At 34.8% G+C, this 20912-nt stretch overlaps 2 protein-coding genes across 2 annotated transcripts; both read right to left on the reverse strand.

Annotated features, from left to right (window-relative positions):
• Positions 1-11535: 11535 nt before the first annotated feature.
• LOC103324062 (Survival protein SurE-like phosphatase/nucleotidase) lies at positions 11536-16150 on the reverse strand. Its single transcript, XM_008226098.2, has 10 exons — positions 15954-16150; positions 15752-15846; positions 15564-15628; positions 15422-15465; positions 14833-14910; positions 14469-14622; positions 13524-13700; positions 12270-12329; positions 12061-12188; positions 11536-11784 (listed from the first exon to the last, which is right to left on the reverse strand). Exons 1-9 carry the CDS (start codon positions 16097-16099, stop codon positions 12078-12080), a joined length of 930 nt encoding a protein of 309 aa, XP_008224320.2. The 5' UTR covers positions 16100-16150; the 3' UTR covers positions 11536-11784; positions 12061-12077.
• Positions 16151-17713: 1563 nt separating this feature from the next.
• On the reverse strand, positions 17714-19929 carry LOC148919927 (uncharacterized). Its single transcript, XM_089045167.1, has 3 exons — positions 19818-19929; positions 18564-19315; positions 17714-18340 (listed from the first exon to the last, which is right to left on the reverse strand). The coding sequence occupies exons 2-3, from the start codon at positions 18936-18938 to the stop codon at positions 17900-17902; spliced, it is 816 nt and encodes a 271-aa protein (XP_088901293.1). The 5' UTR covers positions 18939-19315; positions 19818-19929; the 3' UTR covers positions 17714-17899.
• Between the last annotated feature and the right edge of the window lie 983 nt (positions 19930-20912).

The following is a 20912-nucleotide window of genomic DNA, read 5'->3' on the forward strand; positions in this document are numbered from 1 at the left end:
TTGGTCAATGCCATTGTAACATTTTGCAATGATGGGTCCGAAAGCGATTCGTAACGGAAAAGGTAGGCTGGTCCAGGCCCAAGCCCATCGCCCACCTCCCCACTTAATTGCTACAGCTTTATTACTTTCCCATTTTGCCCTGACCTCAGGCCTCTGTCCCTTTCTCTGTTCGTCCTCGTGTTTCTTTATCAGAAACGTATTCATTTTCATTTTTGATAGTTTCCTAGAATGTAACTTGCCTACATGTCGCCTACGATTACTGCTTATGGAGCTGCTTTAATGCCTGCGCCCATATATTTCATGATGATAATGATGTGCCTGCCTCCCATATTAATGTGTGGTTAAGACCATTCACATGGTTGCTTGATGGTCACTCATGTGTTACAACTTGTACATGGTCATAGATATCATTATATATATATATATTTTATGTTACATGTTACAATTTTGTTTCCACATGTCGTATGCGCATTTGACTTTTGAAACTGATGTGGAATTCACAGTTAAACCTATTGTATAAGTAACGATAATCAATGACTAACATTCACTTTGCATGCATGAGACACATATGTTAGCATTTTCCCCTTCTGCTTTTGTGCAGAATTCAAACCTTTCAACATCCTTATTAGAGCCGTTGTTCTTTTCTTCTTAAGAACAAAGTTTACTGTTTTCTTTTTAAAAGAAAATAAACATCTCTCACTTCACGTGTTTTAGAAGATACCAAACTATTAACCATTGGAAATCGTTCGCACACACATAAGCAGATGATAAAATCTTTCTACTTCATTGTGGTTATATGGTACAATCACAAACAAAATAGATAATTCACTATATTTTGCCCATATCAGACATAAACAATGTTACTAGTCTACATTCTAAACATCCTCATCACCAAAGATTTCTAGATTTATCACTTAACTGTATATCTGTATCGCTCATCGCGTTGTACCAAACACATAGTTACATACAACCGGTAAAAGAGAATAACTACTCTACCGTGATGATTGATACAGAGACTTTGGTGGCTTTTGTATAAGTGAAAAAAGGCTGCAGTGGTACTGGATGTAATTATTGCACGATACAACTTTTATTTGGGTAAATTGAATGGGAGTTGCAATGATGGCACTTTTGTAGAAGCAAGGTGGGATGGTGGGGGTCTAGGTTGTGATGATAGGGGCCAAAAAATTCCAACACGTGAACGGATATTGCGGGACAAAAGAACAGAAGGGCATATATGTGTATATATATGATCGAACGTCACACACAAAACAGTACCTTTCTTGTTCTTTTAGCTTCGTTGGATGAATGTTACATAGTATATTCTCGTACACATTGTATACACAAATTTGTGAGTTTTGCTTTAAGTTCTTAGGCAAATTGTGCTTCACTGTATTTTTCCCTTGGGTGACGAAACAGTGAGCTGCTTTCCCTTTTTTCTTTACCAAAATCGATCCCATCCATGCTATGTTTGTTGTTGCTACACCAATTTGGTTAAACATACTATATGATACTGTGTATATTTGACTCCAAGAAACTGTCTTTTACATGATACTGTGTATCAAATTGTGTTTTTGGTTTGTAATGATCTCTTGTTAGGGAGTTTTGTATGTTATCCATGGTATAATTAAAAGTAATACACTCTACTGCTTAACCATAAGCCAAAAAATTTATTAATTATATATATCAATCGCGCTAAACTAACGAAAGTGACAACTTAAAAAGTTGATTTGTAGATATTGAGTATCATAGCGTGCAAATATTAAACATGCTCTTATACCATGATAGAATTAGAACATCCAACCCAAGTTCATACCTCTAACTCTCATTCCCCGCATATTTTCAATTAATAAGTTTTGTATGGTGGAATTGCACATGCCTCCTGTATCTCTCTCCACTAAACATGTGATAATGCGTTAGCTCGGTATATATTGTTAGTGAACTTCTTAACAGCCCTTTATCTAAAGAAAAGAAAGGATTGTTAATCAAAATCACTTATTTTGACCTAATTTGACATGTAAGATTATTGTTTAGTTGTTTTGGTTATAAATGATTGTTATTTTATAATTTATGCTACCGTGGACCGATGAGAATTGTAGAGGATAATGAGTATGCATGCAGTGTGTCCATACAACCACAATTTCCAGGAACAATGTTTGGGAGCAAACAGAGAACATAGTATTGGCGCAATTAATATCAACACAAAAGTTACACAAAGTCCCATGAAGTCAAAACCTTGATTCTTGGCGTTCACATGAATATCATACAAACCCAGTCCAACTCCGTTATTCTTACGGCGGAGACCTTCCCCTTTCTCCACGCTTGGCTTTAGAAAGACCCCACATTGTCGCTGACATTCTCCACGTGTCCATCTCCTTAATCAAAATTAAAAACACCGCCCCTTCCCTTTTAATTAATTAATTAATTAATCTTAGGTTTACTTTGTTTCTTTATGCAAATGGTAAGCTTCGATTATCTCCTCTATAAGTTGTTAACCGCTTGCCCACTTTCGAATTAAAACAAGTCAAAAGAGCTTAAAATTTGATGCTATATGCCTCCTAAACCCTATTATCAACTTTAATTTTCTCTCACAAGTGAGAAGAACTCATTTTATTTTATTTTTTGTTCTTCTATATCGTATGCGGACAATATGTCATGTTGTTAGACTAGAAATCATCAACGTAATATATTATATCATTAGTTCGACAATAAATAACTTACGCGTTATGTTTATGTTGTTGGGTACAGAAAATTTATTCATATTAATACAAGAAAAAATAGAGCGAAAATGGACGAGATTTTTGACTTACACGCGCACAAAGAGAGAAGATGGTTGGGCTCCATAAGTAAAAGCCATTGCTCGTCGCTTAACTAAAAGAACGTACAAAGTGAGGGTTGGGAATATATATATATAAGTTGAGATTGAGAGTGCAAAGGCAAATCCAGCGTAGATTAGGCTGGTAATTTGGGGTTTCCAAAGGTGAAGGTGTAAGCTTTATCGTGATAATTAAAATAATGTGGCAAAGCTGGTATTTAGCGAAAGATTTGTTTCGTTTGTCCTCATTCAAATGTGTGAGAGATTCTTCCTTCCACACTTTAACCCAACTTCCTCTTTTACCTTTTTCTATTTCTATTTCTTTTATTTTCTTTTTTCCTTTTTGAATAATTTATATATATATTTCTCAAACATATAAACATAATGTATATGAAATATGATGGTTGAGGAGCATGATATTATGACTGTGGGGATAAAAAACAATATGATGTTGTTGCTTCAAATCCCTCCCACGTGGCCCAAAGTGTGCTAAAGTGGTTTCGTTTTATATTCCATTTTTCCACCTACCCTTATATCCCTCTTTTGATTCAAATTTTGAAACACCATCCCCTCCTCTCTCTGTCCCTTTTTATTAAGGGACACTTTTTAGGGTCCCTTATGAATTTTTTTTCAAACGATCCAAACATTTTATTTTTTAAATATTTGAGAAAATCTCTCAACTAAAACTCTCTCTCTCTCTGTATATATATATATATATATATTATATATTATTTCCGTAACACAATTTAGCTAGGGAGTTTACATGCACACCCACCACAAACCCCAAAAACCCCACATGTACACTTAAAATACACCCAAAGAGTCTCCTTAAATCGAAGGTCCAAAGACAGTATGATATATAATATAATCATTGCATTTTAAAATTCAAAAAACATATTGCTTTCCTCTCTGGCTCGTACTCTCTCCTCCAGTATTCATATATAGAAACGAAATGAGGTGAAAAGGCGCACAGAGTTGTTTGCTAAAAATAATGAGGAGAGAAGGAGGCCAATTTGCAAAATTCATGGGGTAGGGTCTCTCTTTGTCCTATTTTTCTGACTTATCAGGGCAGAAGTTGAAAGCGTTCTTGTCTAGATGAAACTAGACCAAGTCACCAAGATAGATAGCAATCTGCACGAACAAAACAATTTTTCCTTTTTAGCCGCCGGGTAGGCGGGTACGGTTATATGAACTGTTCTTGAGACAACTATATTTCAAGGGGAGAGAGATATATCCCTCCACACACACACACACATATATATATATATATGTATACCATTTCATATAATTACGAGTATAATTAGTTCAATGACTAAATCTCACTCATGGATAATTGCTTCTATATATTCTTTAATTATATAAAAAAATTTGTCTTCTCCATACATCACATGCATTAATCAGAGCAATTCAAGACATGTTAAGATACCGAAAACCCAACAAAGAGAAAATACGTCCGTTAAAACAAATCTGAGCGTAGAAACTCTGCATAAGTCCTCAAAGTTGTAAAAAGAAAATCAGTTTAGTCTAATAAAGTTTAGCGATGTTCTGGGATCTCCATAACCTAAATAATCCCCAAGTGTCGTTAGTTTCACATGTACAATCGCAATGATTGATGTTAAATGGTTCTGCTTGGTGGAAAATTGATTCAAAAAATTATCTTTACTAATCTTAATTTAATCACTGAACTCTTGTGAAACCAAGATAACAAAAAAATCTTATATAGAAAAGCTAGCTTCAAAAGCAGTGAACATTTTGGTGCCATTAGATGATGGTGATGGACCACATGCTTCCAAGATGTCTGACCTCACAAGACAACTTATGATGTTTCGTATTTTCCTTTTGGAGGGTTGGGGGCTGAACTTAAACCAGTCAGGACGTTCTTCGTGAAAATGGTAAAAAATTTGCAACTTGATTGGAGAAGGAGATATGAATATATGCAGTAAATTAAAACAGCTCTTCAACTATAGCTTGCAGTGTCACATGCAATACGTACGTACGTACTACGAACAGTTTAGCTGCATGCATGTGCATCATGCATCTGCAAAGCAGTGGAAAGTGTTCCAGAGAATGGGAGCAGCCTATCGTGGCAGAGTTGCTAATTTCTATCACAAATGAAAACCAGCCACACAATATTACAATTCGATGGATATTTCAACTGTTGAAGAATGCAGATCAAAATTAGATTGCACGGACAGTTGTACATGCATTATAACCTATACAAATATAAACAGTTTCATTGAAATTTAGTGCACCTGCAACTCTTCTCTGTGTATATACTGTGTCTAAAAATCTGATCACAGGACAACCAGCTCGTCTGAGGGAGGAGGAAAATGTGTAAATCACAGGGATATATAGCACTGTTTTGTTATAACCAACTAATCACGTTCCGTCACGAGTTATAAGGATTTTACATGACAAAGCATGATTGAACGGGAATAGCAAAATACGTAATATGCAAGTTTCTTCTCCAGAGACTGAGAGAGACTTGTTGTGCTGCTCTTTTCACTCATAAATTCAAAAACATTGCTTACTACTTTAATTAAAGTTTAAAAGTAGTTCTGAGGGAGACTTTGGTGTGACCCAACTGGACGAATTTTTGAATATTTTTTTAAAAAAATGAAAATGAAAACACAATTAGTAGTCTCTGGCTGTTGAAGAATGTGAAAGTACAGCATTCCCATATGCAAGAATGTCATGGTGGTACGTATAGAAGATAGAGTTGGTCATTTGGACTCAAAAATTCAAAACCCAACTCACTTGTTTACTACTTTACGTCTACCTTTCACGAATTAATAAATTATTGTTTTTCCTACTCTTCTCCTACTCTAAGAAAAAAAAAATTGAACCAATGAGATGACTTGTAAAAATTTGAATGATCCTAAAATATATGGCCAATACAAAAAGACGATGCATCATTTCGGATTAGACTTTGGTGGCAAAGCTGGACGACTTTTGGGTCTTCAAATCTTGAAAGGAACGAACCGTTGCAAAACAATACACAAAACAAATGTTTAAATTTAATTTTTTTTTTTTTTCTGTCATGATTTCTGCAGCCATTAGCCATTTGTGGGTACCCAAATAGCTGCCATTTTCATTTTTTGACCACAAATACACACATACAGATCATATCATGGACTCTGAGCAGAGCTCTCACGTGGTGGTTGGGGCCCTTTGTCCTAATTTCTGACTTCATCACAATGACTTCGCCATTGAAAAACAGAACCCTCCTTCTGGTTTTTTTTTGGGTACCAAGACTGCCTAATTTGTCATGACATCTTTGTTCATACCCAAAAATTATATAAATGTAAGCAGAACCCTCATATTATTGACTGTGAAGTATAAAAAATGTTGGGTTCAACAATTTGTGTGTAAATAAATAATTTATAGTTACTGCCGATCAGTAACTTAAATCTTGTAGAATCATATTGAATATTTGACGATACATGCTGTGTTATTTGGTAAACGAATGAAATTCGTTTTCATGATAAAAAAAATTTAGAAAATTTTCCTAAAAGTCTAACTTCGTTTTGATTAATGTGTGGCTGCAGTTTGCTGGCATGCATTGTACAGTACTCAATTATATGTTCACTATCCAATATTGTTTGTTTATCCTGAATGGATTTTTAGAATCTCTTCTATTTTTATTTTTTTTAAAGAAGAAGAATCTAAATCCATACTATTCACATGATATTCAAATTTAACAATGATGTAAGCCAAACAATTTATGATAAGCCTCATATTATTGACTGTGAATTATAAAAAATGCAGGGTGCAACAATTTTGTGTGTATAATTATAAATAACTTATAGTGACTGCCGACAAGTACTATTTACTATTTGGTAAACGAATGAAATTGGTTTTCATGATAAAAAAATTTCAAAAACATTCCTAAAAGTCTAAATTTGTTTTGATTAATGTGTGGCTGCAGCTTGCTGCATGCATGGTACAGTGTTACTGGTACTCAATTATATGTTCATTATTCAGTATAGTTTGTTTATTGCAAACTAGGAGTTGGTTGAGTTGGTAAAAATCGTTATTTTTACTATTCAGACATGGGTTTGAGTTATGTTGCCGACAATCTTTCTTGATGGGTAATTTGTAAAAACCCAAAAAAGGGGTAAGACTCCATCTGTAAGTCTTCAAAGAGATCTTGATATGTTCTGACTCCGAGATGAGGTAGTATTATTTCCCTCCATCTAAACTTTTCTATACCCAAAAAAAAAAAATTATATAGTTTGTTTGATCAATTTTCATAAATAATAAGGTAGAAATTTAAGACGACGTCCCACTAGTCGTTGCTTGATTGATTGATAGGGCAAACAGGAAAATTACCGTTAAACAAAAGTGATTATAATAATTATAGGATCCTTTTCATACGTGCTGCTGGTGAACTACTGCTGTGATTAGACAGAAAACAAAAACAAGTTGTAAAATTTAAATGATTAGACCCCAACATCTCAGATATTCTCTTGCTTTCGGTTGTGCGTGTAAATCATTTGTGTTCTTTGTTTGCTCTGCTTTACAAGCCAAAAATGAAAGTAATTTATACCATCACTAAAGAATAAAAATCACATCATGATGTATAATTTGGCAGGACTGCTTTGGGACTTGAGAGGATCTCTAGTTCTGGACTTCTTCTTCCCCAGAATCCTTCTGTGTTTTGTGTATTGATGCAAATTTCTTCTACTGTAGATGATCACAGATGATTTTAATTATCCTCTGACGACCTTTTGGGCCAGAGGATCTCCATTTTTTTGTGTTTTTACTTTGTTTTTTTTTTCCCTTTTGTTTTGGACTGGCTACATTTGTAGGGCACATGATGGGTCAGAGTCCAGGTCTCAATATGATGGTTCATGCGTCTGCAGTCCTTGCCATGTAAGCTCGTCCTCGTGTTTGGATGAGGAAAGAAACTACAAGATAATGAGACAACTGGTAAACAACTGAGCAGGCAATTGGGTCCGGTCAGCTCAGCTCCGATTTCATGGGTGGTAAACTCGTGGGCTGGGGTCAATAGGCCTCTAACAGGCAAGCTGGTAGGTTCTAGGTTGATGGGCCCTTAGCGGGTCAACACATACCAAAAGTGTTTCGGTCACACTGAAAAATTATTTATTTTTATAAAGAATCTCCTTCATAATTGTTTTGAGTGCACAACAAGGAAAAGTATGACAAACAAAATGTGGAAAGTGATGTACCCCTGTGTTCTGTTGTTAGGCTTGCTAAAAGCCTACCATTATGACAATGAGTTTGTAGCTCAAGTGATTAAGAATATGCACATGCATCTGATGTCCTAGGTATAAAATTTGAAATTGAAAAAAATGGCCTACCATTATTTGCCAGCTTAGGAAATACAGGCTTCAAAATATAAAAAGCCCAACAAAGCAAAAGGGTAGGAAAAGGTGAGAGGGAGCTTGGACTGGTCAGCAGAAGATGGTAGTTCAGTGATTGGGACAGATTGTCTGATCATAAGCTTATGTGATTAGGATTTAAAAAGGGGTTAATCCTGGAAGGCCTTGTAACATCAGCACAAAAGGCTATTTCCATCAGCCAAAACAGAAATAAATCAGTAAAAACCTCCATACGTTCATGTCCCTAGGAATGACAATCATTGATAATTATGCCTTATTCACATATGATTTGTAGGAGATTTCATGTATTTTTATAAGTATAATCGGAAAATTAGGATGAACCAAAAGCAAATTTAGAATGGCATGAAACCAAAGGTTGATGTGTCCCAAATGAGTCAAATTTCAGAGTCAGCTAGCAAGCCATGTCTGGGACACACTTCTAAGGCAACCAAGTTTAGAGTATGGGACAGGTGGAGGCATTTAAGGCAGAAACCTTGTAGGAGACTCCAATAGGAAGCTTGGAAACACAAGAAGTGACCAAAAATGGTAAAAGAAGAAACCCCACTAGTGAGTGTGTAACTATTGCAATTTCCAAAACACACACACAAACAAGAGTAGAAAACCAAAAATGCGTCTTGAGGCAGAAGGAACAGGATCACAAAGGGATGCTATAAGGGGAGAGCTTTTTGTAGAAGTGTGAAAAGCAAATCTGATTGGTAGGGTGGCTCCTTCTGCTATAAGATAAAGAGGTTTGACAAAGACACGGCACCAAGAGAAAAATGTGATCCGCATGATAGGAATTGCAAAATTGTCTTAGAAACAGTGACTTCAAAAAACTTCACCCTTGTCTAAGCAATACCTACATTTTATCTCATACCCTGTCTTATTGTTTATTTCATTCCCAAGTGTTTCACCCACATGAGCCACACCCTCTTCTCCAAATGGGGTGGCTGCACTCCCTCTTCTCTCCTTTGAAGAAGCTGTGGTTTCGCCTCCATTCAGCTCCGAAGAAAAGTAAGTTCTTTTAGTGATCACTCACTTCCACCCTGCAATTTCCCAAACTTCAGCATGCAAAATTGCACATGCTTAGTTCCAAATCAATGAACACATCCTGCATTTCCCTCCATTTTTTAGTCTATCTCACAATCTCAATCTATTTGCTTTAAAACTGTTATGCGAGCGCATGGGCACGCATACACAACAAAAACACAATTTTCTCATTCATGCATATACTTCTTCTTCTCTGTTTCCTTCCTTTCTCTTCTCTCCACTCATTCATCAAGAATCTATACAGAATATATACCAATTTACAGACTGCTTCCTCTTGGATGTGCATAATATTTATACTATCTTGAATCATTTGGCCTTTGTTTGTAGCAGGAAGAGGGATATACATTCTGTACGAGGATGTAAAATCCTGCCCCTATGAGGATGTGCATGTCCTGTGGTCAATACTAGTGGAGGCACATACACATACACCTTCTTTGCCATCAAAAAGCATGAGCGAAGGCCCAAATGTTCTTCACAGTATATGAGAGAGTTCCAGCCAAGTATATACAATATTTATGTTTTAATGTTTTATACTGGTGTACATGTAAAAAGGTTTTTACCCCAGTTTTTTTCCTTTTTTGGTGTTCTGTAAATGTAATACATTAAAATATATGCTTTTCTTGAGTTTTTGAAGCGCTCCAAATCTGAATGAATCTTTCTTCTACATCATGAGATATGCTGTATGCTTTAAACTTAAGTTGCAGAGACGCCTTGCCCAAATCAATGGTAGTTTTTAGTTGTTGTCTATTTCTTTCATATGGTTTGTTTTTGTTGTTTTGTCTATTTCAGTGGTTGAGGTGGCTGTTTTTGTCTCTTCAGTTTGTCTATCAAAGAATGGATTGGACACCTGCATGATTTACATGTCTTATATAAAATGTTTTGGAAAAGAAAATATATCATCCACATCGAGTAGTTTGTCATGGCAAAAATGTCAAGCAATCTTTAATAATGTGACTTCTTGGCTTTGATTCTAGAAAATCAGTGAACTTAGATGACATCCCCTTTAAAAGGCGATAAACAAAACAAATAAACAAGTCTATAATTTGGCACATAATTAGCGTTTAGCGGCACTCAGTCTCCACTTTATTGCATAATATTTTCAAAAATGCAAAATTGAGTCAATGTTGAGCCCGGATAACATTTCAAAACCTCAGCTAAGATTTTGTGTGTGTGTCCTCTTTTGCACATGACTAAATTTTTTCAAACTCTCATGATCCATTTTTTAAGTATAAAAATCTATATTTTTAATTATTGATGGAAAATATTAATTCCAGGCCAATAGTAATAGGAAATTTGTTGAACGTCGGTGTCCTCTCTGACCAAGTCCATGAATTATTGAAAAGAGTTAAAAATAAATAAATAAATAAAAACTCTGTAGTTGATTGTTTTATGCGTGACTCGAGAGCTAGAGGACCATTTCTTGGTGGAAGAGAGCTTGAGACTATACAATTTTTGCTGTTTTGTGCGTTGGAAACATAAAGGCAGCGACAAGCATCTTCATGCCACTAGATATTTGTTACTAAACTTAGATATTTCACAACTTTTTTTCTTCCACTTTGGGGATATCCAACTTCAACACGTTTTCTAGGGTATGACTAGCCACCAAAAGTCCCTATCCTCCTATCCTCTACTTACTTCAAATGGGGAAGTTATGAACCATGGAAGTCAATAATAAAAGAGAGAATGAATGAGTGTGGAATTGAATTACGGATTTGTATGTGAAACTTACATAATTTTTTCTTATCTTTTTGTGTTAATAAACACATGAAAAGTTAGGAATTTGAATAATTTAATATCCATGTATTAGTAAAAAGTGAGAAATTGAAATAATCCCAATACTCTAGGGAAAAAACTATTAAAGACTCATCTCAAATAAATAAACATGCTATAATATTGTTACCTGAATTGCTTCATGTAGAAAGAAAAAAAGCGACAAAACTTACTCTAATTAACATCTGCTCACATTAGAGTTCTAGCAAATTTTCCACCCTAAAGAATAACAAGCCTAATTGTCAATAGGGTATAGTCTTCCACTTTTGTCATGTGGGCAGAGGTTCCAAACCCTCGCTTGTACTGAAAACAAAAAAAGAAAAAAAAAAGGAAGGGACTACTTGCCGACAAGAGTTTTCTTTTTAAAATAAAATAACAAAAGATCGGCAACTCGGCAATTGTATTGCTCTTGTCGGCAATTAGTGTTGTTGCTGATTTCTTGTCATGAAGGCTTTCAGCACCAATCCAAATTAGTTTGGTGGCTGACTTCTTCTTAGCAACTTAATGAGATGATAAAATTTCAGCCAAAACGTCCCCAATCCATACAAAACTTAAATATGACACCCATGAGGACTGCTACTAAATTAATTAATAGCTTAACAATACCACCATATAGAATAAGGGACCTATCATCTCGAAAATTACAGCATCATATTTCGAAAATTAGAATAGGGGATCCACCATATAGAATAAGGTTTATAAAACCCTTAATGAAGTTTAAAAAAATAATGTTTGAGTACAATTGAAAACCCTGTCAATCTGAATGCAGGGCAAAGCGTTTGAGATTGAAAATTCCCTTCAGAAATCCTGCACAAAATGAGCATTTCCTTTCAATAACAGCTAAAAAACTGGACATCAATGGCAATGAATTGATTTCAGGCAGGCACTTAAGGCATAGAACTCTTTCATACTAGTTCATAACAAGGGTGCAGAGACCAGGTTTCAATCATACAAGTACATATCATTTGCATAGAAAGGCTGTTCAAAATTAGTAAATACATGAAGGAAACTGAAACAAGTACAGGCTTTATCCCAAAACCTTACTGAAAGTTAAACTTATAAAGACTACCGTGTTATACTAACCAGATGCTTTAATAGCTTTATAAGGCCGATGCAGACAAGCGTTCAGCTACATTTGGCAGCCACTCTTTTAAGTAGGCATGGCAATCTATCTCAACATTAGTCAAGGCACCAAGAGGAGTGACAGTAATCTGAAATTAAATTATGAGGACGTCTTAGTATGGACAAGCACTCTACAAAAATAAGTTTACCGAAATTACAAAAATACGCACATATCCTTCTTGAAGAGATCGGTGGTCACTATCATCCTCTTCAACTGGGCCACTCCTTATCTACAAAATTGAAAACAGATCCTCAACATGATGCACGCAAATTAGGAAAAATTATGTCTTTCACTTAGGGCTGTTCTAAACGGCATCATGTTTGTACAGCTCATTCACTTGAGTCAACTACAATCAAGTATTTCCATCTCACACATTCCAACAAAATCAACTAGAAAAGACCTGGGGAGTGTTTGATAACCCAAAAGTTTGCTGAAATTGACAAGTCAGTACTTAATTAAGTGTGTTTTCAATTCTAAATTTAGCACTGAATTTATCAGTGGTGTTTGATAATACCAAAATAAAAAGAAAAGAAAGGAAATCAACACTTAGCATGAAAAAAAATATAGGCAATTAAGAGTACTTTGAGCCTTGTTTGGTGCAAAATATAAAAGAACGCAATTTTATCATCCTTTCCATCATCTAAAATCTAAATCAAACTTAAACTGAATGTTATTTAAACCTTATACATTATTACCATAATTTCCCTCCTTAGTACCCTTGTTGCAACTACTGCCAGTAATATCCGTACCACCACCATCATTACCACCTCATGTTAGCCAAATCCTGTGTCTACTATCACATTGGCAACACTACCTTCACCAACACCACAACCGCCAAATTATCAACCTTTTTAAGCAATAACAAACACATCAGTTTTCCATCAAAATACCTCACTAGAACTGTTTTCAATTATTAACTGAAAAGTGTATACATTATGAATCTACCAGTTACTAGGATCCAAAGTGATTTTCTTTCACCTGCATGAATATTTAAACTATCTTTTTCCACAGAAAGGTCAATTTTGCTTTTGAATGACGAAGAAAAACCAAAATATAGACGGAGTATTTCTAGACTAGTTTCCAAAGAAGAACACAGAGTAATCCCCAACAGAGACACCAAACAATAGACTTCTTGATTATCTAACTCCTTCAACAACTCTGACTCAAGATTTCTCAATCAATTACCTTGCCAAACAACAAGCCAAAACTATAAAGTTTCTAAAGAAGAAATGATAAGAAAGTAGACAATAGATAACACAGGGGAATGAGAAAATAACGAGAAACATCCAACACTAATAATTTATCAGCATAAACAAAAAGCCCACTAGCCTTCATGCAGAAGTGAGGTAAGGCAAGGCAAATATTTATAAGTGAATGCTAGAAGTGAGGTAGACAACAAATAACACAGAGGAAAAGGACCCACTTCTCTCGTGAACAAAAGATGTTCTGCTGATGTAGCTGATGTGTTAATTTCTGTAGATGCTGTTGAATCTGTCTCCATTACCATTGTTGACAACATTTTTCCTCCCGCCTTGTCAGAAGTAACTTGCCTCCACCCCATTTTGATTAAACTTTTACCTTGCTTAGTGAGCTTATACCCCTATTAAGGCACAAGAAAAGAACAGAACAACATTACAAAGCACGTGTCAAAATCAATGCATAACAGAAGGACTAATCCTCTTGTCATAAAACTGGAAGCATTATCCTGGTAAATCACATTTAAAATATTATGGTAAAATGCTAACCTAGCCAGGCTTTCTAGTATAATTTTCATAATCGGAACAACCAAAAGTACATTGAGGGAACACAGTACAGAAGTTAATACATTTAAGATGAACAAAATGTCTGGCAAAAAATTCCAGAGATGTAAATGTTCTATAAGGCTAACTTCCTGTTAGCCTCCTGGATTGACTACTGCAATTCGTAATATTAAAGGAGATTACATACCTTAACCATTTAACTAAGAGCAAACCAAACAACCTCATTGCATTTCAGTAAGACTTGCTAAAGGATATAGCATCGAAACAAACTGCCTACAAATCTTGCATTGAAATGGAGTCGAAGGAAAACAAGAAAAATACAAAGAGAGACCACGAAGGAAAGAAAATAAACTATTGATATAAATTACTTCTGTAATGAAATAGCCTTTATATGTAATATTACTGTGCTTATCAATGAGCTTTGTCTACTGTAGTATAGTCAATTTAAAAATGACTCACACAGACGAGCATATTGAAGAGGTGGAAAAGAGGAAGGACTGAGAATTAGGCATGCAAGTTTTAAAATTCATAAATTAAGGAGAAGATGAATCTGACGAAGGTCACTATACTGAATATTCCCGAAACACAGCATGCATCCTGAAATTTACCTTATGATTAGCAATATTTGCTGGCAGATCTATATTCAAGAAACAGTTTTGGGGATAAGTTTTGTTTCTTAATTCCGCTAGTACTCCATTTATGATAGGTAAGCAAGCCTCGGCTGAAAGTGTGAAGTCATTAATACTGCTCTTAGCTCCAACCCTGTAATGCCAGTATTCAATGTATTCATATAGGTGAATAAAAAGGTCAACATAAGACTTCTTTACTTTCTTTTATAGTCAAAAAAGGATGTATGGCAGCTGAAGGAAATTTTGGCAAAAACAAAATACCATCAGATTCAGCATCAACTTATGTACAAATGAATATTGTTCAACAAGCAATACAAGTATCAAACCTGTAGTGTATACATACCAATCATAGGATACAGAGATTGCAGGTACACCATTAAGAAAGGCCTCACGAGCACCAGCCACTGTTCCAGAGTAAACACTACATTTCCAAATACAGAAATCTTTCAATAAAGTTATGAGCAGAAACAGGCCAGAAAAATAAAACTGTATTTTGTGAGGACCAACAGTTGGATTAGTGATCCCACACGAGGGAACAAAACTAATTGGGTGAATTTTTAAGATTTCCTGAGAACATAGTATTTTAATCAATCATCATAGCTTTTAGGGGAAAGTCGAATAGACTGCCTCCTTATGATAAGTGTGTTTGGATATCTTATGCGAATAAAATCATTCTAGTTTCCTCACCACAACATCTGGTGGAAATCCAAATCTTTTCAAAAGCAACTGGTGAGTATAAAACTATATTGGTGTTCAACAAATACAAGATGATCGATAGTTTCACTGACCCAATTGAACTGGGATTTTTCAGAGTTCATACGGGGCATAGCTGGTACTAGTTACAGATATCTTTCTGTTTAATTGCAAAAGTCTTGAGACAAAATCAGGATAACAAATTACAGGATGGAAATAGAAGAGGAAAAATTACTAACACGTGATAACCACAGTTGCTGCCCATGTTTATGCCACTGATTAGCTGTGTGTAAAAAGTACAGGTAATTAGCAATCAGGAAAGAAAAAAAAACAGATAAGAAATGTGACCATGGCACTAGTACAGAAGGGATAAATATTTACCAGGTCAGGAACTGAAGGAAAAAGCGTTTTGGAGATACCCAGGGAAGCACAATCAGCCGGACTTCCTGCAAAGTTGATCAAGAATAAAGATTCTTACTTTTTCATTTTTTGTGTTTTTGGCGCAAGGGGTAGTGACCATTTTGTCATAAAACGGGAAAAATGCTTATGTGGTTTTGTAATTTCCATACCAGAAACAGCATAGGCTGTTGCTCCATCAATATGCACTTGCTTGGCAGCAATTGGATGACGCCATGTGATGCAGTGACTCACAGCCGACTGTTCCCTGCAAACGGAAATGAAAATTTTTTTTTCTATCAATAAACAAAAGACTCGAATGATTTGGGCAAAGTGAAGAATATTTTTAGTGTTTGATGGTTTTTAAGTAAATACGTATCGGGGGCGCAGACAAGAACATTGTAGCGACGGGTGGAGACGAGGACTTGAACCAGAGCCAGAAGCCCAGGACCTTCGATTCCGTCGTCGTTCGTCACCATCACTGTGGGCTTGTCGCCGGAGATGATACTGTTGTTTTCCATTTCCTTTTTTCTCTGAACTACCGTTTCGGAATTTTGGACCAGAAAATACACATTAGAATAGAAACAGAGACGTAGGCACAACATAATATACTTGAACTTTTTTTACATTTATCTTCATCTTTTACTTTTACTGATTAACTGAAATATGAGACTTTTAACTTTAATTTCTCTTCTTCTTCTTTTTTATAAATTCGACGGAAAATTCGAACTTCACACAGCTTTTCCAATGTTGTGAAAAGAAGTAGCATTACAAAATGTTTAAGTAAATTCGAACAATAAAAAAAAAAATTAATTGTGATTTTTGAATTGTATGTATTAATCGTGTGACTCTTCTTCTTTTTTTTGTCGTAATTGATCAATATTCGTTCAAAATCCTAATAAGAAAGAAACAAACATATAATACAATAGTCGAAAAGGCCAAATACATGAACAAAACACCACAAACACAGTGAATATTATATTAAAATCAACCCAGTTTAGTATAATAATCTTTCCCGTGTGACATTAGTAATATAACATTGATTGCATATCAACTAAACATTCTCCTAATGAAAATAAAATTTCAAACATTCTTCTATTATTAATTCATTTGGGCGGAAACATCCCTCCGCTATCAAATTCATAAAGAAAAAAGCTTAGAGACCAAATATAACCATTCCTCTATTAATTTATTTCTTTTTATGTGTTTGGTTGGCGTTACCATTTCTCTTTATTATTGATTGCCAGAAGGTAAAAAACAAAGAAAGGAGAGACAGAAAAGGACTAGAGACAAACCAACGGATTCCCGCGCTTAATGTAGCGTGCGGCAGCAGCTGCAAGTAGCGTCTAGATCTTTAATTTTCTACACATTTAATTTTGGACGCATCAGTTTTGGGGTGGTTTGATAAATTATTGTAGCCACTGCTACTACGAGCTGGGCTGGCTGACCACGACATCTAGTTCCTCTTCAAAAAGGCTGACAAACTCTACTCTCGTCCTTTGGCCCAATTTCATTATGGCTGGCTGCTTTTAGATGCACTTAACCACTAGTCTAGTTGGATTAGACAATTTATCAAAAATAGTCAAAATTTATCCTTCACTTTCAAAAATGTCAGTTTTTATAAAATCTTTCAAATATAGCCAAAAACTCACCTGAATAGACACAAATACCCCTTAAAATTAAAACTCACATAAACTTAAAAAGAAAGATCATGTACAAACGAGATATGTTATCAAAGTATTGAATCTATGTGCAAAGACTGTTATCAAATACTTCGGGAACACACCCACTGTCTTTGTGAGAGCCGCCATTACTTTATTTATCGCAGCAACATGAGAGGAACTATCCATAAATATGACCAAGAAACTTAAAAACTTATATTAGAGACTAGTATTCAATAATTATTTTTGAATATTCAACTTATTGAAAAATTGTCTTTCTTTCACACATAAAGGTCATATAATCAAATTTATAAAAAGCATCGTCATTGCATGAAATGAGGAGTGTCTTTGTGGGAGTTGATTAGGAACTTAATAACCATACCATAATGCTTATAGCTTGGTTTTCCAAATCACAAAATTGATAGAAAAATATAATAGTATTGAATCTATGTGCAAAGACTTTATCCTCACATGGCCAAACCAAAAGCACTGCATCTCTAATGTATATCATCTCAAATCTACAAAAATTGTGAGGGAAAGCATGCTTTATTCCTCATCGTCAAAAGTTAACACCAAAAAATTTAAGAAAATTATAAAATTAAATATTCATCCATTATTCATACTAATTCATAAATTTGAATAGTTAAATATTGCACCTATCTACGAGGTAGGATGAAGTGCAATCGGATTCTTGCAAGTTTGTCGATAATGGCCAGTTGAACCACATCTTGAACACTTACGAGTTGATGGTTCTTCTCCGCGTGATGGGATTCTCTTTTCCTTGCGCCTGCCATACTTTTTTCGTATAATTGGTGGTAGGACAATTCTATTTCGTATGTCATTAGGTACCACCCAATCTGTCTGATCACCAACTAGCCAAATAGGTTCTGCATATGCAATGACCAATGAATTTGTAGTAAAATATTGTGAACACATCGGGTAACATAAAATTTGTCGATGCCTACATGCAGCACAAGCATGTGCACATGGTAGTTGGTCAAGATCAAACTCTCGGCATGTGCAACACTTCCTCTCTAAATTTACAACTTCAACACGACATCCATCATATACATGAAATGAGTAAGCCTCAATGGGAGAAACCTGCATATTCAAGAAACAAGAAATAAATTTATAATACTCCGCAATTATTTTATTTGAAATATTTTCAAAAGATCTATAGAATATTATCATGCATATATTCCTTAAATAAAAGAACAAATAAAAATATCAGCAAAACTACAAAAGAAAATGTTTGCCCACTCAGTCAAATGTCTGCATATATTCCTTACTTGCAACAAAATAAAATTTAATGAATTTGAAATACCTGTAATAACAACCCTTTCTTGTTATTTTCTCGCACCAAATTGTCTGCCCACTCTGTCAAATGTGAATCCATTTTAGCTGCCTCAGTTCGACGTTCATGGAACCACTTTTGAAGTATATTCATTCTTAAATACTCCATAAAATTGGTAATAGGTAGTTTACGAGCATCTCTGGTGATTGAGTTGAGACATTCGGCAATATTTGTTGTCATTAGGTTGTATCGCTTCCCATTGAAGTGTGCACGAGCCCACTTTTTATCCAGCCGCATTAAGATAATCACCCACTTTGGAATCAACATTAAATATTTGCTCTTCATATTCTGATTCCTCAATTTCTGCATTTCCCAAGTCATTTTTTGAATCATGGTATTGATCATTATCTTCTAAATGAGCTTGAGTACCCAAGTTGAGGTCCATTGGCATTGGTTAATTGCTTCCACTTCCATAAGAAAATATTTTATGCTTCAATGTAATGCACAATGGAATCTTGTAAGTCCTTGAAAGACTTTCAAAAATAAAAGCTCTCATATCATCATCATCAACTACATTGCATCTTTTCATTGCATCTTATATGACTTTCATAGTTATCTCATACTCATTTCAATCCACATTTACAATGTCATATACCTTATTTTGAAGCTCCTCTATCGTAATTTTATCTGAAACAAGTAGTCCTTTAGTTTTGCAATTTTTGTACGTTGAGTTAACCCACTTCCCATCGTAGTTAATCAAAATTGTCAAACTAGACATTATCCTGAAAGGTAAACCAACATAATAAATAATACAATACACATTGAGAAAACATTGTTCAAACCATATATATATATATATATATATTTATGTCAGAATAGCATATCAGTAATCATGTGCAATTTGGGTCTACCACAGGAGAAACACTACAACACCCACGAAACACAAGAAACATATTTACAGAGAGGAAATTTCCAATTATTTCTGCTAGGGGATGGATTTGCTTGGATCATTGTAAAGTAGTTTCTACTCTCTGGCCAATCCCAATGGGCAACATGTCTGTATAGCCTCAACACTCCCTAATTTAACTTACAATGATCCAGCAGACCCAAATTGGAAAAAAAAAATTCATCCAAATCGAAAAAGAAATACAATTAATAAGTTCTTTATCTTCAAATCCAATCCAACAAACAAAATTAATAAGTTGAATAAACTATTTCAAGTGGCCAACAGAAAACCATGGAATTAAAACAAAGATGGTAGGAGAGAGAGAAAGAAAAGCAAACCTGGGATTACATATCGGTAAGTTGAATTAGGGAGTGTTGGAATTGCTTCAGACCAAGACTACAGACGTGCGTGCTCAGCAGTAGTTCCACCAAAGGCTACAGACGTGTGTTCTAATCCAAATTTTGTGTAGTAGAGTTTTGCTTTTAAGATTTATGTGGTAGGTTTTAATTTTTAAGGGTATTTGTGTCTATATAGGTGAGTTTTTGGCTATATTTGAAAGATTTTATAAAAACTGACATTTTTGAAAGTGATGGGTAAATTTTGGCTATTTTTGATAAAAACTCAATTAATTATAGAGGTTAATTACTCTCAACTTTCATTTTGCTTCCTATGTTAAGACTCAAAATTCTACATTGGAAATATAGCATACTCTAGAATGATTTAAGAGTTCTTAGACACATTTCTCTTACAAGCCGGTTTTTAATGACAAATTCTACACATAGGCTCTTAACAAGTGGTATAGGGGTCTGATTTCGCAACGCAAGTAGGGGCAACCTATGAGCTGAATTAAGAGCTCGTGGACACCACCAGTTTTTAGAGAGTTTCTACCTATGAGCTGAATTAAGAGCTCAAAGGCCAAGCGCAAGGCAGAGAAAGCAATCTAAATAATCTCTAAAAGTCCTACTACCCAACCACTTATCATGGACTCTACTTTTTATTTGTGAAAGAGAATCATGGACTCTATTCTTATATGGACCCAGACTATGCATCATAGAACTATAGGCCCAATATCTTTACAATTTCCTTTTCAAAGAACTAATTTCTTTGAATATTTATCAGCGGTCGGTTCTTTTTAATTTGTTGGCTTTGTGATATAATTAAAAATTAAGCTCAATCAACTGCTACTGGTTAAATCAGCGTACTATCATTACAAGAATAATTTAGGAATAAAATTTAATTTATAAGCTATTTGAGTATTATCATAACATAACACAGATGACAAACTGCAGGCTTAGCTAATTTGCTAATTTGTTATAACTTATGACTTAGCCAACATGACATGATCCATGAATATTAAATTTATTTAATTGATTTAACTGTTAAGAATCATGGAAGGAAGAAAACAAAACATCTTCAAGTCCAAGGTATATTTA

Source organism: Prunus mume, linkage group LG2 (assembly GCF_029339155.1).
Source record: "Prunus mume cultivar Tortuosa linkage group LG2, ASM2933915v1, whole genome shotgun sequence".
In the NCBI taxonomy this organism is placed as follows: domain Eukaryota; kingdom Viridiplantae; phylum Streptophyta; class Magnoliopsida; order Rosales; family Rosaceae; genus Prunus; species Prunus mume.